Source organism: Alligator mississippiensis, chromosome 1 (assembly GCF_030867095.1).
Source record: "Alligator mississippiensis isolate rAllMis1 chromosome 1, rAllMis1, whole genome shotgun sequence".
NCBI classification, from domain to species: domain Eukaryota; kingdom Metazoa; phylum Chordata; order Crocodylia; family Alligatoridae; genus Alligator; species Alligator mississippiensis.
This window is the reverse complement of record NC_081824.1, coordinates 38,351,378-38,373,563: the sequence shown is the minus strand read 5'-3', so window position 1 is coordinate 38,373,563 and position 22,186 is coordinate 38,351,378. Positions and strand designations below refer to the sequence as shown.

General features: G+C 41.8%; 1 protein-coding gene across 1 annotated transcript in view; it reads left to right on the top strand.

The window, feature by feature from the left end:
- Positions 1–22,186, top strand: part of SNTG2 (syntrophin gamma 2) — a 625,784-nt gene that overhangs the window by 428,379 nt on the left and 175,219 nt on the right. The window contains exon 9 of the mRNA XM_019492704.2: positions 15,060–15,187. Coding sequence (XP_019348249.1) covers positions 15,060–15,187 — 128 coding nt within the window. The remainder of the gene's footprint in view (positions 1–15,059; positions 15,188–22,186) is intronic.

Genomic DNA, 22,186 nt, shown 5'->3' with positions numbered 1-22,186 from the left:
TCTGAGCAATATCTAAGCTTCAAAACAACTCTACGGGACTTTCAGCACACCCAATGTTGGTTCTAAGGGCTGGAGCTACTGCACGATGCAACGTGTTCATTAGGTAATCAGTGGGGCAGCAGATGGTCCATGGGCCACCCCCTCCCCCTCCCCCATTTTATGAAGCTTTTGAAAGTGGGCTTGAAGAATGGCATCAGCAGGATCCCATTGTTAGGAGAGGAAAAAAGATTATCTTTTTAACTCTTTATCTAGAACTGTTTTCATTTTTCTAATCATTCTGCTTTCCTGTCTCTGGATCCTTTCTGCTGTTGCTGTTTTAAAGATGACCAGTTTGATTACAAGAGTTGGGGTTTGGGCACATCTGAACTTACTGTGTCATACTAATCTTATTATCGGTTTTCTACCCCAATTCTTAATGGACGTGTGACTTCATGTTTGTTTATTGATTACTTCTATAAATTGTGCATATGTGTGGTGAATGTATATAAAATTGCACAAGGAATAGAAAATACTTTTTTCCAGCGAAAAATAATAAATAGATGTGGAATGGTCTTTTAGGCAAGGTTACTGAGGATACTCGAGAACCAATTAGATACCAGCTCAGGGGAATCAAATGAATAAAATGTGCAACCTTATACCAAATGATCTATATATAGTCTCCAAAAATGTCCTTTAATTAGTATTGTAACTGATTAGGTCTCTCTCTTTCTATCTCTCAAAAAAAAATTGTACCTGTTAGCACTGTTCTGATGAATTATTAATTAGTATTTTCATTGAAAATCATTTCCAGAAGAATTTATATAACTGAAAAGGTTGAATTTTGCTTTGTGCTTGAAGTAGATATTAGTTGATTTGACTTAGACATACAGCTAGTACAATGAGGAGTGTTAGATTGCTAAATAAGCATCATACCAGGCATTACAATTCTATACTAGTAAGTGCTAAGTTTACATTCCGAAAGCACAAACTTCCTAATATATTTGAACTGTCAGGATTTGCCTTTTTAATTAAATAAGACATTTCCCCATTTCAGTTGCTTTTTCATTTTTCTACCATTTTAATTAAAGTAAATTTTAAATTGAAATAAAGTGTCATAGTATTATATAATTATTCTAGTCTTCAGTATAGATTGTCCCAAATTTAAAACATCATTGTTTTTACATCATGCTATTAGTATCTTAAAAGTACACACAGAATGCCATTTCCTATACAGATCCCCCTACCTGACAGTCAATTAAAGGATGCATAATTGCTGTTTCTTTGAACTTTTCACAAAATTATATTCCTGGATTCAAGTGTTCAATTCAAATTAATGCATCTTATCTTCTGCTGCACTAGTGCTGTGTCCAGAAGAGATACAGCATGCATAGGTGGCTCATTGTCACCATTGTAACCCTTTGAATCCTGGGACCAGTCAGATCACCCTATATTGTTCCTGATTGCAATGACCCTGAATATGACATCTTAGAACTTGCCTGTTCCAGCTGATCTGTTCTAAGTTAAGCAGGGTGCTGCATAAGAAAAGAGTTCTATTGAGTGAAATATTTCATAACAATTATAGGAGTTAATCCATTGGCCAGTAATTAAGATGTTAACTAGCAGAGCTTTGATAAGTCAGTCTTTTAAGATGTACCAAACAGGCATACAAAATGTATTCTACTACTATGACTGTTAAATGGTAGAGAATGTGACTTTCCAGGATCCATAAGGGGCTCAGCTCCCTTCTTTTTTTTTTTAAAGGCTGCTTTTTAATACCTGCTAGATCACAAGTTTAAAAGTTTTGTCCAGAATACATGCTTCAACTGTTAAATGTATTATTAGTTTGAATTTTTCTTTATAGTGAGCCTGAATTTTCTTTTCAGAAGTCAACAGCAAAGCTCACAATTGAGTAATCCTTTTTTTAAAAAAGTATTATACATCAGGAGCGTTACGTACCATCATTCATAATGACCTATTTTTCAAACCACTATCAGGAGCAGACATTTTAATACATGATGGGTCATATCTCTTATAGATATATTTATGTTTGATAAGAATACATAATTTATGGAAGTGGTTGAAATAGAGTAATAATTAGGGCTGTCAATCACAGTTAATGCATGCGATTAACCCATTATTTGTTCTTGTGTTAATTTTCTTAACATGTTAATCATGCACATGGCTTTGGAGCCTGCACTGAAGATCCAATCGGCTGCCATCACCACCACCTCTGGGCCACCCAGTGGGGCAGTGGAGGCAGTGCAGAGGAACCACAGAGCAACATGGGCATGGGTGCTGGGCAGCTACAGGGGGGGAGGGTATGCACACACACACACACACACACACACACACACACACACAAAGCAGCTGCGCTCTGCACGCAACCAGAAATATAGCCTGGTGGTGTGTAGGGCAGCAACCTGCAGGTAAGTCTGTGGAAGAAAAGGGAGTGGGGGAGGGAAGGGGCTGGGGGCACATCAAGGTCCCCACAGTGAGGGAGGGAGTGTGGCAGGGGCAGGAGCAGGGGCTGGGGTGAATGTGACCAGGGCCGGGGTGGGTCATGGGACAGACCCACAGGTGGCTTATCTAGGGATGCAGGGGGCGTGGCTCCCCACCTCTGCACACAGCTCCAGGGGAGGCATGGGGAGCACATGCCCCTCGGATACTGCTCACTGCAGGCTGGAGCTATGCACCCTGCTGCCTTTGCCCCAGGAGCCACACGAGACCATGTTGTGCCTCCCACATCTAGGTGGACAAGGGACATGCAGTACAGCAAGTGCACGGCTCCCAAGGCAAAGGTAGCAGAGCACAAAGGTCCAGCCCAAAGTGCACCTCTGCCCTGCACAGAAATCCAGGTGGTACGTGACCCCCATGCCTCCCCCAGGGGTGCATGCAGTGGCAGGGAGCCGTGTGCACCCCTCCCCCCCGCATGCTCCTGAATGAGCCGTCCGCAGCTCTGTCCCCTGACACACCATGGTGCCAGGGCCCCATTCATCCAAGCCTCTGCCCCTGCCCCTGCCCAACTTCCTCCCTCACCATGGGAGCCTTAATCTGACGCCCCCACCCCTGCACTCCTCCATGCCCCTTCCCTCCACAAACTTACCTAAAGGGTGATTGTGTGTGTGTGTGTGCAACAGAAATAAGCAACAAAACACTGAAGAGCCATCATCTTACTTCACTAACAAAACTGGACACATTAGGGAAAAATTTCCAAATGGCAGGAATTTACAAATAACCACCAACTAATTCTGCCCATCTTCCCAGGGGTCATTACAATCGTTCAACAAATTTTAGACTAATTAAAGGGGTCTCATCTCAAGACATTTGAGTCTAAGCCATGCTTTTCTGGGTTCCTAAAATTAATGAGCATCTAGCTTCACTTCAGACAAAAATGGCTAATGCATTCAAAAAAACAATAGACTAACCATCACAGAAGATAATTGCATCCGTGGATACACTGACTTTAATCAACTAAGACCAAAGTCTCTAAGAAAACTTTTGCAGAAGTTAGCCAAAGGCTAGCTACATGTTTATTTAACCAAAACAAATATTTCAGTCCTGGCACAGTCTGAATGCGGAGTAGGATATGTAGCTAAAACCATGGCAGCTAGATATTCCTTGTCAATACATGTCTTTTTATCCTTCTAAACTTTTCTGCAGCATTCGGTAGTGTTGGCCATGTCTCTCTCTTTGAATAAGAGGTTACTATAGAAAGAAATATCCTAAAATAGTTTAATTTCTTCCTGATACATGCAAATAGTGAATCGTAATGAAAAATTGCATCTCTACCACTAAACTGTTAACTGTTGGACTCCAGCAACAAACAGTTCTCTTTCTGATCCTCATAAAAATAAATATAAACCCACCAAATAAAATTTAAGTAGAAGGCAGGATAGATATGCACCTGAGGCCTCTGCCATATATTATACTAAAGACACGATTAACTGGTTAATCATGTCTTAAGTTGTAAACTGGCCACACATTAAAGCAATTAATGCTGTAATAAAACAAGGAATAAGCCACAACATTATTCTCAAAACTTGTTGAAAAACTTTGTGCCTGGTTTCTATGACATGTTTAATTGAACAGGTGGCTAGATGCTCCCCTGTGGCTACAAGTATCTAGAGCTCCCAGCTTGGGGGGGTGCACTATGTGCTTCTGAGGCTAGGAGTCCTGTCAGTTGATCCGGATGCAGCTGGGAGCCCCATCAGCTGACTGAAGCTGAATCCAAGTAAGAGATGATGGTTGTAGATACATGAAAGCATTTTGAAGAGTTTGTGGTGCCTCATTGATTAAGGTATATGCCCATAATCTATCAAGTCAGGCCATAATTTAGGAGTACTTTACAGACTCCTCATCAATGGTAAAATCTCACATAGAAAGTATTACTCAGGGACATTGAAACCATTTTAAATTGTTTACCAGATCTTATCTGAACCTGTTAATGACCAGACCTTAGTTATTCATATCCTCGTCACCTCCTAACAGTTCATTATATCTGGTCCTGATGTTTAAAGAACATGGAGAAACTCCAGATTGTACAAAAATTTTGCAAAATATCTCTGTTTAACAACTCTGGCTGCCACATTCACATCAAACTTGTCCTCCTTTCCTTACCACATTAGGGGCATTACTGGGGGGAGGGAGAGGTGATAGGGGCCACTGTTCCAGGCACCAACTTGTTGGTGGGGGGGAAGAGTTGTGAAAAAAAGTAGTGTCTGCAGTCATGAACTGGAAGTTGCTTCTTCTGATTTACCCCAGGTGCTCTGCCACTTCCTTATACTGCTGTATCATATTATATAAAAACAAATTGAAGGTGAGGTCTTTATCTTGAGAAAGCTGGCTTTATTTTGGACCGAGATAGCTAAACAACTGGAGGATGAAGACTATGATTGACAGCTTTGTTTCTCTGGCTCAATGAAATCATCAATATGATAAAACTTGCCTGTGTAGGAGACATAACTCTCTTTGGAACTACTCCAAAATAGTAAAATGAATTCCTACAGGAACTAAGGACCATCAAAGTCCTTGTCTTTGCTATAAACAGATATCAAACTGATTGGTCTGTCATTCTCACAGATGAGAGAAATGCAAAATATAAATAGCAATAATATTTTATTGAAATATGAAGCTTGGTCCTCCAGGGAGTTGCTCAGACTGCTGGCCAGAACATCTCCATTCTTTCAGTTGTGCCCTCCAGCAAGCCAGGAGGATCTGGGCACAGGCAGTTTTCCTGAAGCAGGACAATTTGTCCCTCCACGAAGTGGAGATGCACTATGGCAAGAAGTAGCAGCACATATTTCTGCCACTCTTATTTTTGCCACTATACATGCATGCCCCTACACATCTGGACACAGTCTATAGGACTTGATCCTAAAGCCTTTATGCAGGTAATACTTACATGGATGATGGATCACACATAAATATATTTATCTTTTAATCCATACATATTCAGGTATAGGTCCAGTAAATGCCTTTGTCACCTCTTGTCTTCTCTTTTGATCAAGAAAGCATCAGTGGGTGCATCTACATGTGCGCTTTATTGCACAATAAACTAATTTACTATGTAGTAAAAGGTCACCATCTTCATGTGTGAAAAATTGTGCCAGTGCAAACTAGTTTACAGCACTGTCAGATAGTCCAATCAGACACCGGTACTATCCCACAGCAAAGTAAATTACTGTCCTAAACTCATGTGTAGGTGGTGGCATCAGGTTTAATTTACTCTGGCTCAAATTGCACTGGAGTTTATTTAGTCACATGAATTGCACATGTAGATGCACCCAGTATATAACATATTCATTAATGTCATTAGATACTTGGAAGAGAACAAAATAATTTCTTTTACTGTTTTCTTCTTTTTGAAATCTCAGATTTGAATACAGATCTTTTGTGTCTAGTTATACAATCTATATTTAGAGACAATTCATGACAAATTCAATCTGATTTAATCTTTCTGTTGTATTATTTTTGGCTTCAGTTCTAAAATCATGTAAGCAGGTGCATATATCCCTCCATATTTATGGAAGTGCATGTGCTGAAGAATTTAGGAACATACTCACATTTATCAAACGACTGTTTTGAATTCTGACCCATGATTTCCATTAAATATAAGTTTTGAAGGCCACTTAGGGTATCAGAATTTGGCCTACACATAATTTAATCATTCATAGAATCTTATTTAGTCTGGAGAAGAGAAAAATGATGGAGGGATTTAATAGCCACCTTCAACTACCTGAAGGGTGATTACTAAGAATCAGGGTAGATTTTAGTTGTGGAGCAGGTAGTATTTTTGTTGTTGCTTGATTTTTATTTATTTATTTATTTTTTAAAAGCTTATCTGGAGGACTGACCTGTGGCTCTGGGGGCAGTATGGAGGGATGCAGGACACCTGAGATGTACCCTGTAAGGGTCAGGGATGATAACGGAGATGAGCACCATGAGAACAGCCTGGCCTGGGTCAGAAACATAGGTGGATTAATGAATGGGCTAGTTGGGCATGAGTCCAGAGGCCTCTACATTTCAGGGCCTTGGGATCCTCATCACCAGGGAAGTGAAAGCCTCAGTTTTAAACTCTGTGCCCATTTTTGGTGCCAAGTTTAAAACTGTGGCTTTCACATTTGCTTCCCTGGGAGCTGGAAGCATGACCCCTTCTCCACCAATGGGGCTGGGGAGATGGGGACAGGGCTGGGGTTGGGCTGGGAGAGCCATGCTGCACCAGGGGGAGGGGGGCAGGCTGGATGGCACACGTCTGGTGGGGAGGGGGCCGAGCTGGGCTGAGAGTGCCGTGCCCTACCTCATTGGGGCGGGGGGGGAGGCAGTTGGGGCTGAGCCAAGCCAGCTGGACCAGGAGTGATGTGCTGTGTTGTGCCTTTGTTGGCGGTGGCATTGGGAGGGCCTTAGGGGCTATAGCTCCCCCAAATTCATCTTAGCCCCCCGCAGCTGAGCTACTCCTCCCAATGTCTCCACTTACCCGCAGAGACATGGTGCAGTGTTCCCAGCCCAGCCTGGCCCTATGCATCTGTGGGGCTGCACAGGATAGCTGGGAAGCAGCTCCCTGCACGTAAATGTACAAGGGGCCGGGCGGGGAGTGAGACTGAGCTGCAGGTGGCTGGGTGAGGGGAAGAGGGTGGAGGGCTGTGTGTGTGTGGGTCTGTGTCTGTGTGTGTGTGTGTGTGTGTGCGTGCAAGTGTGGGGGGGAGGGTCTGTGTCCATGTGCAGAGAGTGAAAGTAGACTGTGTGTGCCTGTGCGCCTGTGTGTGTGCATGGAGGTGTAGGTTGAAGCCATGTTGGTCTAAGAATATAGGCGGATAAGATTATTTGGGTTAATATGATATCTTTTGAGACCAACTAAATAGCTGGAAAAATTCTTCTTAGCAAGCTTTCAGATTTAAAAACCCTTCGAGATGGGCTGCGGCAAAGGTATGGGGGGTGATAAAAGTAGCAGTTAAATAGTGGAGAGGTGCCTGGGGAGTCAGATGTCAAGCAGGTTATAATGTGTCATAAATCCACTGTGTATATTCACTCCATGATTTTTTTGTATCCAAGAGGTTGATGAAGTGAAGTTCATAGGCTCATCTGTGAAAAGTGTTTTGTGTATTCCCTCTGAGGAGAATTGAGAAATTGGAGAGAGTGTGGTTTTCTTGTGAGAAATGTGCCCCACAGCTAACTGAGTGTTCTTGTCTTTGATATATTTCTGGTGTGTATTCATTATGATGACCAGCTGTTGTTTGGTTTCTCCTACATATTTTCCATCAGGGCATTTGGTGCACTGGATGAGATACATAACATTTCTGGAGCTGTAGGTGTAAGATCTCAGAGTGCTGATGGTTCTGCTGTAGGGTGTAGTAATTGTGAAGGTGGTGGAGGTATGTTGGCAGGTTTTGCATTTCTTGTCATGGCATGGTCTGGATACATTCGATGTGTTTGGGCTGTAGGACGTTTTCTTCTGGTCATGAGGTTATCAAGGTTCAGTGCTTGTTTGAAGGCTAAGATGAGTGGTTCTGAAAAGACTTATTTAAGAATTGGGTCTCCTAGTACGGGTTGCAATAGTTTGAGGATTTTCAACATAGGTGGAGGGAGGGGTGATATGTCATAACCAGTGGTGTGCAATGCATGGGGGTTTTCCTTTCGTACTGCAGCAGTTCTTCACGTGGTATCCAGGTGGCTCTTTGAAATGTGCGATCTATCTCTCTGGAGGAGTGTCCTTGTTGAGTGAAAGCCTTTTTATGATTTGTGGGGTGGCAATCCTGGGTGTTCTCCTCCGTGCAAATTCAGTGGTATCTTAATACTGGAGTGCTCAAGAAATAGTTGGATGGAGGGGTGATGACTGCTGAATTTCTGATGAAATTCAATCAGATTGCAGGTTTTCAGTACAAATGATGAAGATGTCATTGATATATCTTAACTATAGCAAGGATCTGATGGTGGAATCTTTGAGGAATTCTTCTTCCAGGTGGCTCATAAAAAGGTTGGCATACGGTGGGACATTCTGGTGCTCATAACTGTGTCCATGGTCTAGAGGAAGTGTTGGTTATTGAAAGTGAAGTTGTTGTGTGTGAGGATGAAGTGTATAAAGTCAGTAATATCTTTGGGTCTGTACTCGGAGTTGTCATCTTGCTCTTGTAAGGCAGACTTGAATGCCATCCTGGTGTGGGATGTTGGTATATAAGCCGGTAACATCCATAGTGTCTAGGAGGGTGTTGCTGGGAAGGTGGTCTATGTTCTTACGTTTTCATAGAAAGGCTGTAGTGTCTTGGACAGAACACACTCTTTGCATGACAAGGGGTTTAAGAACTGATTTGATGAAACCCACTTACTCTCACTCACTAATTCTCTCACCCACTGACTCAATTTACATTTTCATTGATCGGCTTTCTTGTGTGCACACTAGCCTCTGGCTTCTTTACTATTCATTCCATCCAGGAAGAGCACACACCAAATGCAGATGCTTCCTCAGCCTGATGAAGGGTTTTTGAACCTGAAAACTTGCTAAGAAAAATGTTTCCAACTATTTAGTTGGTGTAATAAAAAATATCAGATTTACTCAAACAACCTTGTCTGCCATGTGTGTGTATAAGTGGCCGTAGCAGAGGTGGGGAGCACAGGGAGAAGAGGTCGGCATGTGCCCCCCAGCCTGGCAGGCTCCCCCCGGTTCCCCTCACCAGCACTAGGAGGAGAAGGGGCCCCTCTCCCCCCCTCCCTGCAGCCTAACTCCCCTTTGTGCTTGTCCAGGGCCCCAGTACACTTTAATCTGCCTCTGGTCAGAGACCCAGGAGTCTGAGCAGTATGCAAGCAGCCTTGCCTGAGTCAGAGCTGAGAAGCAAAAGAGCAGCCTTGCCTGGGTCCAGGACTCCCAGGGATTGAAGAGTATGAGAAGGGTGAAATTAAGGCCGGGAGCACCAGTTAAAGCACCACTGCCATTTCCAGGAGCACTGCAGATGCTTCCCAGTCAACGCGATCGGCCATAAGGAGATTCCCCCCGCCCTGGTTGCATAGATTGGCCAATGGCCAAAGGGGGACCCCTCTCCAGTAGCTGACTGGTCACTGTGGGGGCATGTGCCCCCCTTATTAAGGTGGCACCAGTCGTCCATGCTCAATAGCATGTATTTTTCTTTGTTTCTAATGCTACTTCCCATTTCACTTCCTTATTGTCCCAAAAAACACCCACTAAAGTCAAAGATGCCATCTTGAAGTCAGTTGGTTTAAGATATGCAAAGAAGAAAGGATCAAGACCATAATCATAATGTCATAAAAATAAATACAAGTTAAACATTAAACAAACAACATTTTTTTTAAAAGATTCTTATTCCAGGTAGGCTTCATGTATTTCTCTGTGACATTTAAAAAATCAGAACAAGTATGTAGTTTGAAATTAACCTGACTTTTTCACTAAGGCATTTGATAAAAATAAATATTTAAGTGTGTTAAAACTCAAAAGCTTCTGAGGTTGATGTCAAGGAGCAGCTCTAATTGAACTTGTAAATTAAATTGCTGGGTAAGATTAAGAGTCACTTATCTCCCTGGACATGATATTTTCCTTAAAGAGCTTTAGAGCCCATGACAGTTAAAAATACTGCCCATGGTCTGTAAATCATTTGTCATAAGACCATGTAAAGGTGACAGCTCCAACCAATTGCGATACCATTTTTTCTCCTTATATTCAGTTGTAGAAGCACCACTTTAGAAGCATGTCTGATTAGTCCTGCTCTTTATTGGAGGACTTGCTGGTTGATCCCCAATGAGTTACCCTAAAATATGTTTCAAAATTTTACAAAAGCTCTCCCCTAAACTGCTTTTCATAGCTCAGTGATTGCTAATGAGATACAGAATCTTTCCCTTCTAAGTCACCAGTTCAAATCTATCTGAGGTAGATAATGATTAGATAACATTACAATCAGCGTTTTGGTCAGTGTCCTATCTCAAATGACATTTCTGAATTGGGTCCATTTGGGTTTAGAAAAAAATGCCACTAATTGGCAGCATTTCTGTCAGTGTCAACAGAAAGCTTAAGATGTAAAAGGAATGTAAATAGTAAAGGATAAATTATCTTATCCCAGAGATGGCTCCAGTAGGCCCAAGTTTCTGAGGCTTACTAGAGGGATCAGGTAGACAGGCACTTGTCTTTTTTCTCCAGAAATTCCAAGTTATCATCTTTGCTTAGTTGTAATTTCTCAGTGATATCAAGGGGTTGTTAAGGGTTTTGTTTTGTATTTTTTAGACACATTGGTCTAACCACTCCCATACTTGTCAGAAGGACACGACTTCTGAACGTGCTTCCAACTGAACCAACTATACTCCTGCATTCACAAGCTTATATATTCTTTCCATGTATATTAAGTAGGGAGGGATGAGCCAAAAACCTTGTCGCGTTATAGCCAAAAGCTTTCTGCTCCTCTCCCTCTGTGTCTTTAGGGAAAAGCAAACTTCTGTTCTTTGTAGAGTGCCTATAATCTTTAGGCTTTTTTACATGGAAAACTTACTGCAAAGCTTGGGGGAAGGTCTGTGGAGAAGCAACTGTGGACTAACTGTCTGTACACATGCTGTGGTCTAGATTCTCTTCTCTTATTAGGCACTTAAGGGCTCTAAGGCTGTCATTTTCTTTCATCTAGTGGTCAACCAAACTGCAGCTTCATACTAAATGCAAGCTACCTGGCTACGGTGTAGGAGTGATTCTGTTACCTCCTCTGGATGCATAGGGCCCCATGTATGTACAATCCAAAAGTGCACAGATATATTGCTATTTATATAATGGGGGCACTTATGTACCCCAAGTGGGTAATCACTTCTAAACTTTAGTTGGACAACTCAGTGTTAGTCTTAAATGATGTTTGGTCACCTAGGAGGTAAATCAGAATTGTGCCCTAAGAATGTTCACACAGGGAGTTGGTATGGAGTAGCTAGTATGCTGTAAATTTACACCCTCATTTTCTCTGCACTCACTTTTCCTTGTTGACAGCCCTTGGCATAGATTTTACTGTTACTCTGGAAAGTTGCCAGAAACGTTTTCTTCAGAATCTACCATTGTCTTCCAGTTGCAGTGAATCCATGCTTTTCAGGCTATTGTTGTAATATTTCTTTTTTGTTCTGGTTTCTTAATTTCAGAGCTAGTTTTTTTTGTTTGTTTTTTTTAGCTCAAGTAAAGATTCTGTTACAGAAATCCAGTCCCGTCCCGTCCCGTCCCATCCCGTCCCCTCCTTTTTTTTCTATTCTTGGTGAACCTGAGGAGGTGAATATTCTAAGAATTCAAACTGTAGATCTCTGGAATCTGCATTGATTAAGTTCTCTGCTTTTTTACTGACAGGTTGCTAATGGCTCTGAGTACTCAAAACAGTCTATGAGAAATGCCCAGAGATAGATATGTATATAGAGTGCCGAAGCGAGCAACTCATGAATCTTGAGCTGTTTCTGTTTTTAAATTATCTGGAAGCTCATGCTGAGGAAACTGAAATGTATCGTGTGCCATCACTGCAAATGTAATTTGATGTGTTTTTACAATAGCTTTGCCAAACAAAACCTTTTTAGTAGGCCACAAAGAAGAGAGAAGCTTTGTTTTTAAATTCAAATACATCTATTTCAACCTCACAGCAAGGGGGATAATTTTGTGCACTTGAAGTGTTACTTTTCCATTCTGTTTCCTGTACTTATTGTAGAGTTCATACTTGGCACAGTAGACCACCTTGAATCGTGTTTCTACACTTAATAATCAGAGAGGCTTTGAAGATTTCCAGAGAGAGGTTAAGAATGCCTTGTCCTAGTAGGTTTGTACAGAATCCCAACATGTATGTCAGTCTCATCAAGATGGTCCAGCCAGGTTTTTGAACTTGTAGTTTCCACTTTTGGATTGTAAAATGATCTTGAATTGTTCTCTGAATTATTTGTATTAAATATCCATATGTCAGTAGCATCTGCAACTAGGTTTCAACAAGTGAAACCCTGATTATGCTACACATTGTATAAGTGTGGTATAGATGTGGCCTTCCCTAAAGGTTTTTCAGCCTTTAAGCTGCTCTAGGTTGAAATTTGGGGCAGTTTTACTATATGTCATCATAACTGCCATTGGTCTAAAAACACTAACTCCCAAGGGTTCTGTAATTCCATGAAAATTGCAGCTTCCTCTTTTTTTTGGTGTTTTGTTTTGTTTGAAAAGAAGCAAAATTCTTAGTTCTAATGATTGTGAAGAACAAGCTTTAAAATGTTAATCCTAAATGGCTCAACATAAGCCAAAAGGATAATAAAAATAATCTAGAACTTATTACTTTGAAAAAAATCAACTTCTGATTTTAAGCCAATTTCTTAATTCTATTTTGGGAACTAGTGAAGCCTTACAGATAATTTTTTAATGTATAATATTGGCAATCCTGAGGCTGTGTCATCTTGAATTGATTTGGTTTTGTATTCCTTACATCAACACTGTTTTTCTACAGTTCACCTATAAACATCTTCACACCAGGGGATTGTGGATTTGATTCCCTGCTTTGCAAACAGATTTTCTTCATGACCTCATGAGTAGAGACAGAAAGTTAGCCATGTTAATCTGAAGTCAGACAGAAGGCAAAGAATATTGTTGCCTGTAAGGTGACACCTCTAAGGTGCCACTCTGTCCTGTTTTCTTCATGACTTCAGGAAATTTACTTTCACCAAGATCTACAAAGTATTTAGGCACTTAGTTCCCACTGAAGCTTAATTAGCCCTCAGTGCCTGGCTCAGTTTCCCTCTATAAAATATTGGCAGTCCCTGAGGACAGTCATAACTGAACAATATATACTCTATCTTTCTGTTTCCCAGAGATTTACCCATAGACAACCTCAAAATCACTCTCAAGAAGAAGTAATTGCCACCATTTCTTTCTCAATCTGAGTATAATTCTGTTCCTTTGTCATTGCTATATACGTGCATCCCAGGAGGCTATCATTTTACAAAGCTTGTATCTACTGAGATGATAGGCTAGTTTAGTGCAAAACTTCCTGTTTTTTTTAATTCCAAAGATCTTTTCACTTTGAAATGTGCAGACATGCAGCACAATTACTATGAAGTAAGTTACTGTGGATTTTACTTTGTGATAAGGTGTGGATGCACAATCTGATCTCCCAAGCTCTCTGCCTGTAATAGCCACTGTTATTGCACCTGGCTACTAAGTGTCAGGGGAGCTGATTCACATTGAACAAAAGGTGAACCCAAGGTGAAATTGACGACTGGTATGTAGTTACTCCAGTTCGCTCTATAGGAAAAGTGGTATGCATCATAATTCTTGTCATCCATGTTCCATTTTTAGTCTCTTCGAACAGTATTCAAAATGAAGTGTTTAGTTGTAATAACTTAGGGTTGCATGAATGATTTATCCATGGATCAGCATAAAGGTTTCTCTAGGTTTTTGACCCTCTTTGGGCACCTATACACATGCATCAAGGCTGCTCCAAATCACTGTAATTAGAGTGCATTGGAGCAGACTCAATTAATTGAGTCTGCTAGAGTGTGGTAATTACTGCGCTCTAGCAAGCTCCAGGGTCATGCGTGTCAGTATCCCCAAACTGAAAAATGGTGGTGGGTTTGCTTTAACTAAAGCTCCAAGAGCCACTTTAATTAAAGCTTTGGGAGCCACTCTAATTAAAATGCCCCCCCCCCCCACCTCCCAGAGCACATGTATAAAAGCCCTTTATCACTAAGTATCTCTTCTAAGCAACTGACCTTTGCTCCTAGTTTTTTTAAGGTGATTTATTCTTTCACATATTGTGGAACTGATCCATATGATCCCAGATCTGCACATCATCAGTAATGATTTCTAATCTATTCAGAACCTCAAAGATTTGATATATCTTTAGCATGCAACAAATCCTGTTCTTCTGATAATAGGAATCCTTCCAGGTTGTGTCATGATCTGTGTGTCTGGTTCTTCAGAGAGAGCAAACTGCCCAGTAAGATTATGTGAAGCATAACTCCAAGGCTAAAACTCTCTAAGTTCATTAGTCCATATTTAAACAACATTTTTAAATCTGTGAAGAAATTGATATATCAGTAAATATCACTATATACCAGTCAGGAACTATAAAAAACAGGTTTTGTTATTGTTCGATTGCTATTGTATGGGCCTTGCTATTGCATGATTGCAGTAGTCCTTTGTATGAATATATTGTATGTACTTTCCCCCATTTAGCTATCCATAACTAATTTTCAAGGAAGGCAGTTGTGCATTCTATATAAAGTTTTATCCTAGAATGAGTTTTTTTTCTGTTATAATCAGAGGGAATTAGTAGAGAAGAATATGATATTTGTGTATAACACAGTAAAATGAACACCATTTTTATTGCAAATAAGATGTGGGCTTTAATTTTTTATTAAAATAAATGCATTTAATGTCAGATAAATAATGAAATTAAAGCACAAGCAGGGTACCCAAGATTTCTGTTGTACTTAATTGCATACTTCAGTTTCTCTCCTAAACTTAGAGTTTCCAAAACAGTTTTATTGCTATACTTTATTAGGGTTTTTTTAAAAGAACACAGGCACAGATACATATTCATGCTTTCTGCACTGTATGATCTGATAGACTGTGCGTACTGATTCTCATTTATTCTGCACAGGCTCCATCATCACCTTCCTCACCCATAGCTAATGAACCAAAATATGAGAAGCGCTGGCTAGACACCTTATCAGTTCCTCTCTCGATGGCTCGAATCTCAAGGTACAAAGCTGGAACAGATAAATTAAGGTTTGTAATCTGAAAGGGGAAGAATTGAATTTAATAATGGCACCTATTTTTTTTTTCTATAAAGGTATTCAATATGTGAGGATTTTTTTGACTTGAGAAATGAAAGTGTTTTAATTCCTATTATAAATCCCACATTGCCTATTGTCTTTTGAGATTTATGAATGCATAGTGGCTACTGAAGGTAATGTAAAAATGTCAATAAGCATTGTTCCTAATAATGGATTAAGGAAGCATATTTTATCTTGGGGCTTCAGTTTCCACATCAACTAATTTAAAGGTTGAGCTTGATTTTTATCTGAGTTCAAATTTCTTTAAAGATTTTTTTTTTTTTTACAGTTCCCGCAGTATAGTTAAAAACAAAATACTTACGGAAATCTGCTTTTGAATGTTTCTTATAGCCACCCTTCAGATAATAAGAACTTACTGTAATACTGTTAGCACTTTGCTCCATACTATGTCCATAAGGAAACTCATGCTAAGACAGCAAAAAGATTTCTGTTTGCTTCAAAAGCACAACATATTGAAAGCTGTAATTTTCAAACATAGAATTCCCTTTCCTATTGGAGCACTAATATGTGATTCAAAAAACTGCCACCTTCCCCACATGTATGTTCCTCCTTTTTTTGTTATGACTGTCTCTATCAGCTTAGGATACTGTAATGGATACTCCACTAAGCCTTTGTGTAGTGAACTACATTAGTTCAATGGCAGCTGTTGACCTGGACACCAAAAATAAGCAGACAAGATGCCAGGAAGCTTTCTAACTAGCCCACAACACTAGTAAATAATGTACCTGGAAAATGTTGTAACTGTACTCCAGTCATTGAAGATACATCCTGATGTCAAAAAATCAATTTCCAGAGGAAACTGGCCACCCTCATATGGACCAAGTACACAGTTCTTTGCCTGCACATCTAGGCACAAATTGTTCTGACCTATTGCATTTGAAGGAAGGACTAAACAAGAAGTGTCAGAATCTATTCTGTCTTTGAGATGTGTAGGTTATTTCACATACTTTTTCCTGGAATGATTACTTAATGAAAAATGTATCAACATTAGGAGCAGGGGCCATAACTCAGTTTTTCCTCCCACCAAGGGAGGAAAGTACCTGAATCAGGGTCTATTGTTATTTTTTTCATTCTGGCCCCAGTTAATTTTAAATTCCTTTCCACACAGTGGCCCAGCTTCAATAGGAGGGATGGAAAACTCCCTTGACCCTCCTCGACACATAGCCTAGTTGTTAAGGCACTTTCCAGGGAAGTGGGAGGTATGGATTCAAACTCTCTCTGACTGGAAGTGTACAACCCAAGTCATCCACTTCCCAGGAAATATCCCAAATGGTAGGTTTGCTCTTTGCAATTTCTTCTTCTCTCCTTTTCTTCTCTCTTTTGTTAGTCAGTTCAAATAGCCATCTCTCCAAGCTGAGTTAATATTACAGACATGTAGGACATGTATGTATCTACCTGATGGACAAAATGGGAGATCTGACTCCCTCCTGTGGAGTTGTATAAAACTTTATGTTGCCAAAATGGGGTAATTATGCATCTCTGCACTGTGGAATAGGTTCAGCATATTAGACTACATACTGAGGGAATGGGGAAGCCGTTTGTCTCTATTGGAATAGGATCGCATTCCTCAGTTGAGTTTCAAACATTTTGGACTAGTGGTGATTATTTTCTTGTCCTGATTAGCTCCAATGTTTGATTAGCTCTGCCAGCTATGGCATCACTTTGGTGGCTTATGTTCATTTTGTTGTCTATCATGACACCCAAGTCTCATTTAGTTGTGGTGCTGGCTAGCATAGCACCACCAAGCCTGTAAGTGTGTTGTGGATTATTTCTACCCAGGTGGAGCACATTGCATTTCTCTGTATTAAACAACATCAGGCTGAGGTCCGCCCACCTCAAGTCTGTCCAGGTTGACCTGTAGTGCCAGCCTGTCCTGGAGCGTGACCATGCTCCCCCATAGTTTGGTGTCATTGGCGAACTTCACCAGTTCACATTTAATACCCAAAGCCAAATAATTGATAAACTCATTGAAGAGCACTGGTCTGAGTACTGAGTCCTGAAGGACACCACTAGTCACCTCCCACCATGATGACTCCGGCCCGTCTATCAGTACTCTCTGGGTCCTACCATGGAGCCAGTTTCCTAGCCACTAGACTGTAAAGGAATTGAGGCCACATTTTTCCAATTTAACCATGAGAACATCATGGGAGACCAGGTCAAAGGCCTTTTTGAAATCCAAGCACACAACATCAACCTCATTTCCTCTATCCAGGTGATGAATTACCAGATTGTAGAAGGAGATGAGGTTGGTTTGGCATGACCTGCCTGTAATGAAGTCATGTTGGCTATCCTTCAGAATACTACCTTCTGTTAGCCTGTTAGTGATGGACTCTTTGATAATTTTGTCTAGAATTTCACCCAGGATTGAGGTCAAACTGAATTCTTGGGGTCCTCCTTTCCTCCTTTCTTGAAGATAGGCACATCGGCCTTCTTCCAGTCTTCTGGGACCTCTCCTCAGCATCACAAATCTTCAAATAACTTGGCCATAGGTTGCACAATGACATTGGCCAGTTCTTTTAGCACTCTCAGGTGTAGTTCATCTGGTCCTGCTGACTTGTAAATATTTAGTCTTTGTAGGTGGTCTCCCACAAGATCTATGCCAACTATGAGAGTGTGGTTGCTCCCAGCATGATCATCCTGCATCCTGTTACGTAGGATAACACCCTTGGATAGTGGAATACCAACATGAAGTATTCATTCAGGAGTTCAGTTTTGTCCTGAGTGTTGGTTATCAGATTCCCCTTTTCAGTTATCAGGGGCCCTATGCTTTCCTTTTTTCTTTTTTTTTTCTTTTTTTTTTTCCTACTCTCTACATATCTAAAGAGGGACTTTGTGTTGTCCTTTATTTCAGTTGCCACTTTGTATTCTGTTTGTGCTTTTGCTATCCTGATCAGCTTCCTACAGGTGTGGGCTATTGCTGTGTACTCCTCTTTAGTAGCTATTCCTAACTTCCATTCCTTGTAGGCTTCTCATCTTGATTTCAGAAGGTCCATGACTTGCCTATTAAGCCAGGGGGGTCTCCCAGCCCTTTTATAGCTATAAGCCAATTCCCAAAAAGCAAACCTTTTCAATACCATTTTCAAGCCATCAGACGCCAGTAGATTCTCCAAGTTTTGAGAGAGACTTGGAGCCATGAAGTTTTGAGTTAGTGGGCAGAGGACCCAGAGACCATGAGCTATGAGTTATGTCAACTAGATGTCAGTTAGTGTCTGGTTAGTCCTCCCCGTATTCCACACAGCACTGCTCTTCACTCTCCACCCCTGCCCCCTGCCCCAACCCCCACAGGGCATGTGGCTACATTGGTACTGCTCAGTGCTCAGGTGGGGAGAGTGCCCCTGCTTCTGCTTAGCAATTAACTAACCAATTTACATTGGGAGAGCATGGAATTGACAGACATTCTGTGGTATTAAGTGATCATTCTGCAGTAGCTGTTTTCCCTCATTCGGCAATCGGCAAGTGTTTACAGGGAAAAGCATATCCACCCACCAACATCCCAGTGTTTGAAGGTGGTGAATTGAAATTATTTAAGCAGCTTTCTAGAGAAAGCCTTGTTAAAGCTGCGGCCTGAGGCTGAGACCTTGGGCAGCCTCAAGAATACACAACTCCCTGGGACAGGATTGCCAACTGTCTGTATATTTATGGACAGTCTGTGGGAGAGGGAGCAGGAGGGATGCTAAAGATACTTTTCTGTTAAATCTGTAAAGTAAATAAGAGTAAAAAACAAATAAACCATTAGCTTGGTTGAAGATCCATCATCAGAATGAGACAGCATGCAAGTGTTGAAGGAGAGAGAAACCAAGTAGGGGACCCTACTTGGGGTATGGGCAGCAGCATGTAAAACCGCTGCAGCCAATTAAGACTTTATTTGTCACCTCTCTATCATGTATGTTAGTGTTATGTATAAAAAATGGCAACTAATTAAAAAAGTAATAATCACAAGATAAGTTTCTGAATTTTAGCTATGGTTATAGTGGCATGTTCATTGCTAGTGTAATGCACTCCCCTGGGAGATGGACAATGACTCCCACTTGGAGAAGAGAAGGGGTGCCAAGAAGTACATCACTGGCCCCCTGACAGGGGATGGCACCCCCCTCATAGATCCCAATGAGCTGCAAGAAAGGGTGAGGGCTTTCTACATGGTGCTCTTCTCACCAAATCAAACTGACACCAACACCTACCAGGTCCTATGGAAGGGACTGCCACAGATCCTCATGGGTGACCAGAACTGTCTGGAGGGTACTGTCACTCTGGCTGAGCTTTCAGATGCCCTCCACCTCATACCTACCAACAAAGCGCTGGGCATCAGTGGGCTAACTCTGAAGCTCTACTGTGCCTAATGGGACATCCTCAGCCTAGATCTCACCGCAGTCTGCGTAGAATCCAAGGGGGACAGGAGACTGTGTATTACTTTTGTTTTTACATTCAATCAGTGTCTTTATGTGTACTGGTCTTTGAAGCATCACGTCATTGCTTCTATAATCCTACAATCCTGTATGGATACACAGGTTTTCAGAAGAAACTCCATAATGAAACAAAAGGACTGTCACGGGCGGGGTCCTTCAGGAGGGCCGTGATCTCCTTAAGGCCCTTTTCTCCATACCAAGTCAGCCCAAGGGCACCCTCTAATTCTCGCCCGCCATGTCTTTGATGTTTAGATAAGTTTGGGAGGCTGCCTTACACCCTCTTGGTCACTTCTTGGTGTTGGTTCAGACCCCGTGGTTTCCCAGGCCCCTTATGGGTTCTCACTCTATGATGGGTGCTTCAGGGGCACCCTAGCCTTAGGGGCTATGCGTGGCTCCAACCACCCCTTATACCACGCCCCAAGTCTCGCAGCTGGAATAGATGTTGGTCTGTCAAATATACACTCACCCTCTCTGGGGTCCTCTCCATAGCGCTGCCCTATCTCAGGGATCCTCTGTACGCTTCCTCGTCTCTCGGGCCTCCTCCGTACACTGCCCTCTCTCAGGGCCTTCTTAAGTGTTGCCCCCTTCTCTGGGGCCTTCTCAGGAATGCCACCTCTCTCCTGGGGCTCTCCGTGCCTGCACTGGGCCTTCTCAGTAAAGCCGCCCTGTCTCTTGGGGCCTTCTCGGTAAAGCCGCCCTGTCTCTTGGGGCCTACCGCACTGCTACCCCCCTTCTTCGGGGCTCACCACGCCCGCACTGGGGCTTCTCAATAGTCCCCCCTCTCTGGGGCTCACCATGTGCGCACTGGGGCTTCTCAATAGCGCCCCCTCTCTGGAGCTGGGGTCTATGCACCCCGTACGCCGCGCCCTTACTGGTGCTGGGGTCCCCACGCTACTGTGGGTCCCCTATGAAGCATCCTCCATCCCCTGATAGCCTCACCCAAACCACTGGTGTAACAACAACAAAGCAAAACACAAGCCCTTAGGCTGTAACATAATTTAAAGCCGCCTGGCTAAAACCATGTTGCTCAGACATCTTAGAGCTGCCATCTTTTACTCAGCTTAAGCTGTACCTGCGATCAGGCTTCTTCTCGCATCCTGGCCTAGGAGTTCCTGCCTCTCTGGCTGCTGGCAGGAACCCCTTGTTCTCAGCTCCTGGGCTTTATAAGAGCCAGGCCCTGCCCCTTACAGCCAGCTGACCGCTGGCAGGTGTGGGTCATTTGCTGACTCCAGTTGCCCTGACAACCACCAGCTGGGCTCCTTATTCACTCACTGCTAGGGTCCCTTCCCTAGCAGTTTCTCCTCCTTAGGAGCAGGGCACCTCAGTGCTCTGTGACAAGGACCTTTCTTGCTTAATAAATGGGTTAGTTTTCCTGGTTTCTGTGTACGTATTAAGACACTTAGTATTTTTACAGCAGCTTCCTTTACAACTCAGAAATCAGCTTGTGATGGACCTGTTTTTTTTTCAGGCTGTTAATTAAGAAACTAGCATGCAGCTGATCACTACAGGCAGTCCTCAGCTTACAACATTTTGAGTTGCATTTCACACTTACAACATTTATAAATTGACGCCCTGTTTCAACTTTCTGATGTCAGTTTCAACTTTACAACATTTTATCCGATGCAACACCATGCCAGCAAACAAGTTTGCTGCATTTCCTATCTCTCTTGAGAAAATCTCTCCAAACTTCCTTGGACACTTTTTTAAGAAAGCAGCCAAGACTCCAGAAAAAAACTGCAGCCAAAAATCAAGTCCAACCAAGAGCCCTTCAAAAAGTCCAGCAAAGTCACCTCAAAGAAGTCCTTCCAAATCAGTAGGATTGCTATTTACAATCTAAATACATGAATGTAGCTATATTACTTATCTATAATTGAACTGAGTACAAAATTCTGGGTTATTTTTAGTGAAAATAGGGTATAGGGCATTGGCTCAAGAACCAATCCCCCACTTATAACATTGTTTCCTATGGGAAAATCGGTTCTGAGTTACAGCATTTCGACTTAAAATGTGGTTTTCAGGTACCAGTTGTCATAAGTCCGAGGACTGCCTGTACTCAGAATGCAAGGTCAATGATGAAATACTGAGATCAGTAAATTTTAATAGCTGCCTTCCTCAGTCATATATCCCTACCACAGTATATTTTTTTTTTACTTTTACAATAGATGGGAGGTGTTATGGAAACAGATAGCACAATTGTATTGTTTAAAACATCGTTAGATTATTTTATATTCATTTTTCTTGGATCATGGCTAAAACTTTTTCTTCCAGAAAACATTGTCATTTCAGGATTCTCCCTAGCTGATGATAATAGTTACATAATGATGGCTCTTGCTATCTCTGGTGAATAGAGTACTAAAAAGTGTACTGACTGTATATTTGCCATAACTTTGATCTCTGAAGCATTTTCAGTTCACAGAGATCCATCAAATTGATCATTCCTGAGGAGTTATATTTGGCAGCTAGACTCAAGGAGTGGGATGCTTGTAAATATGAATCCACTTACTGTGCTAATTTGATTTTTTTCTTGT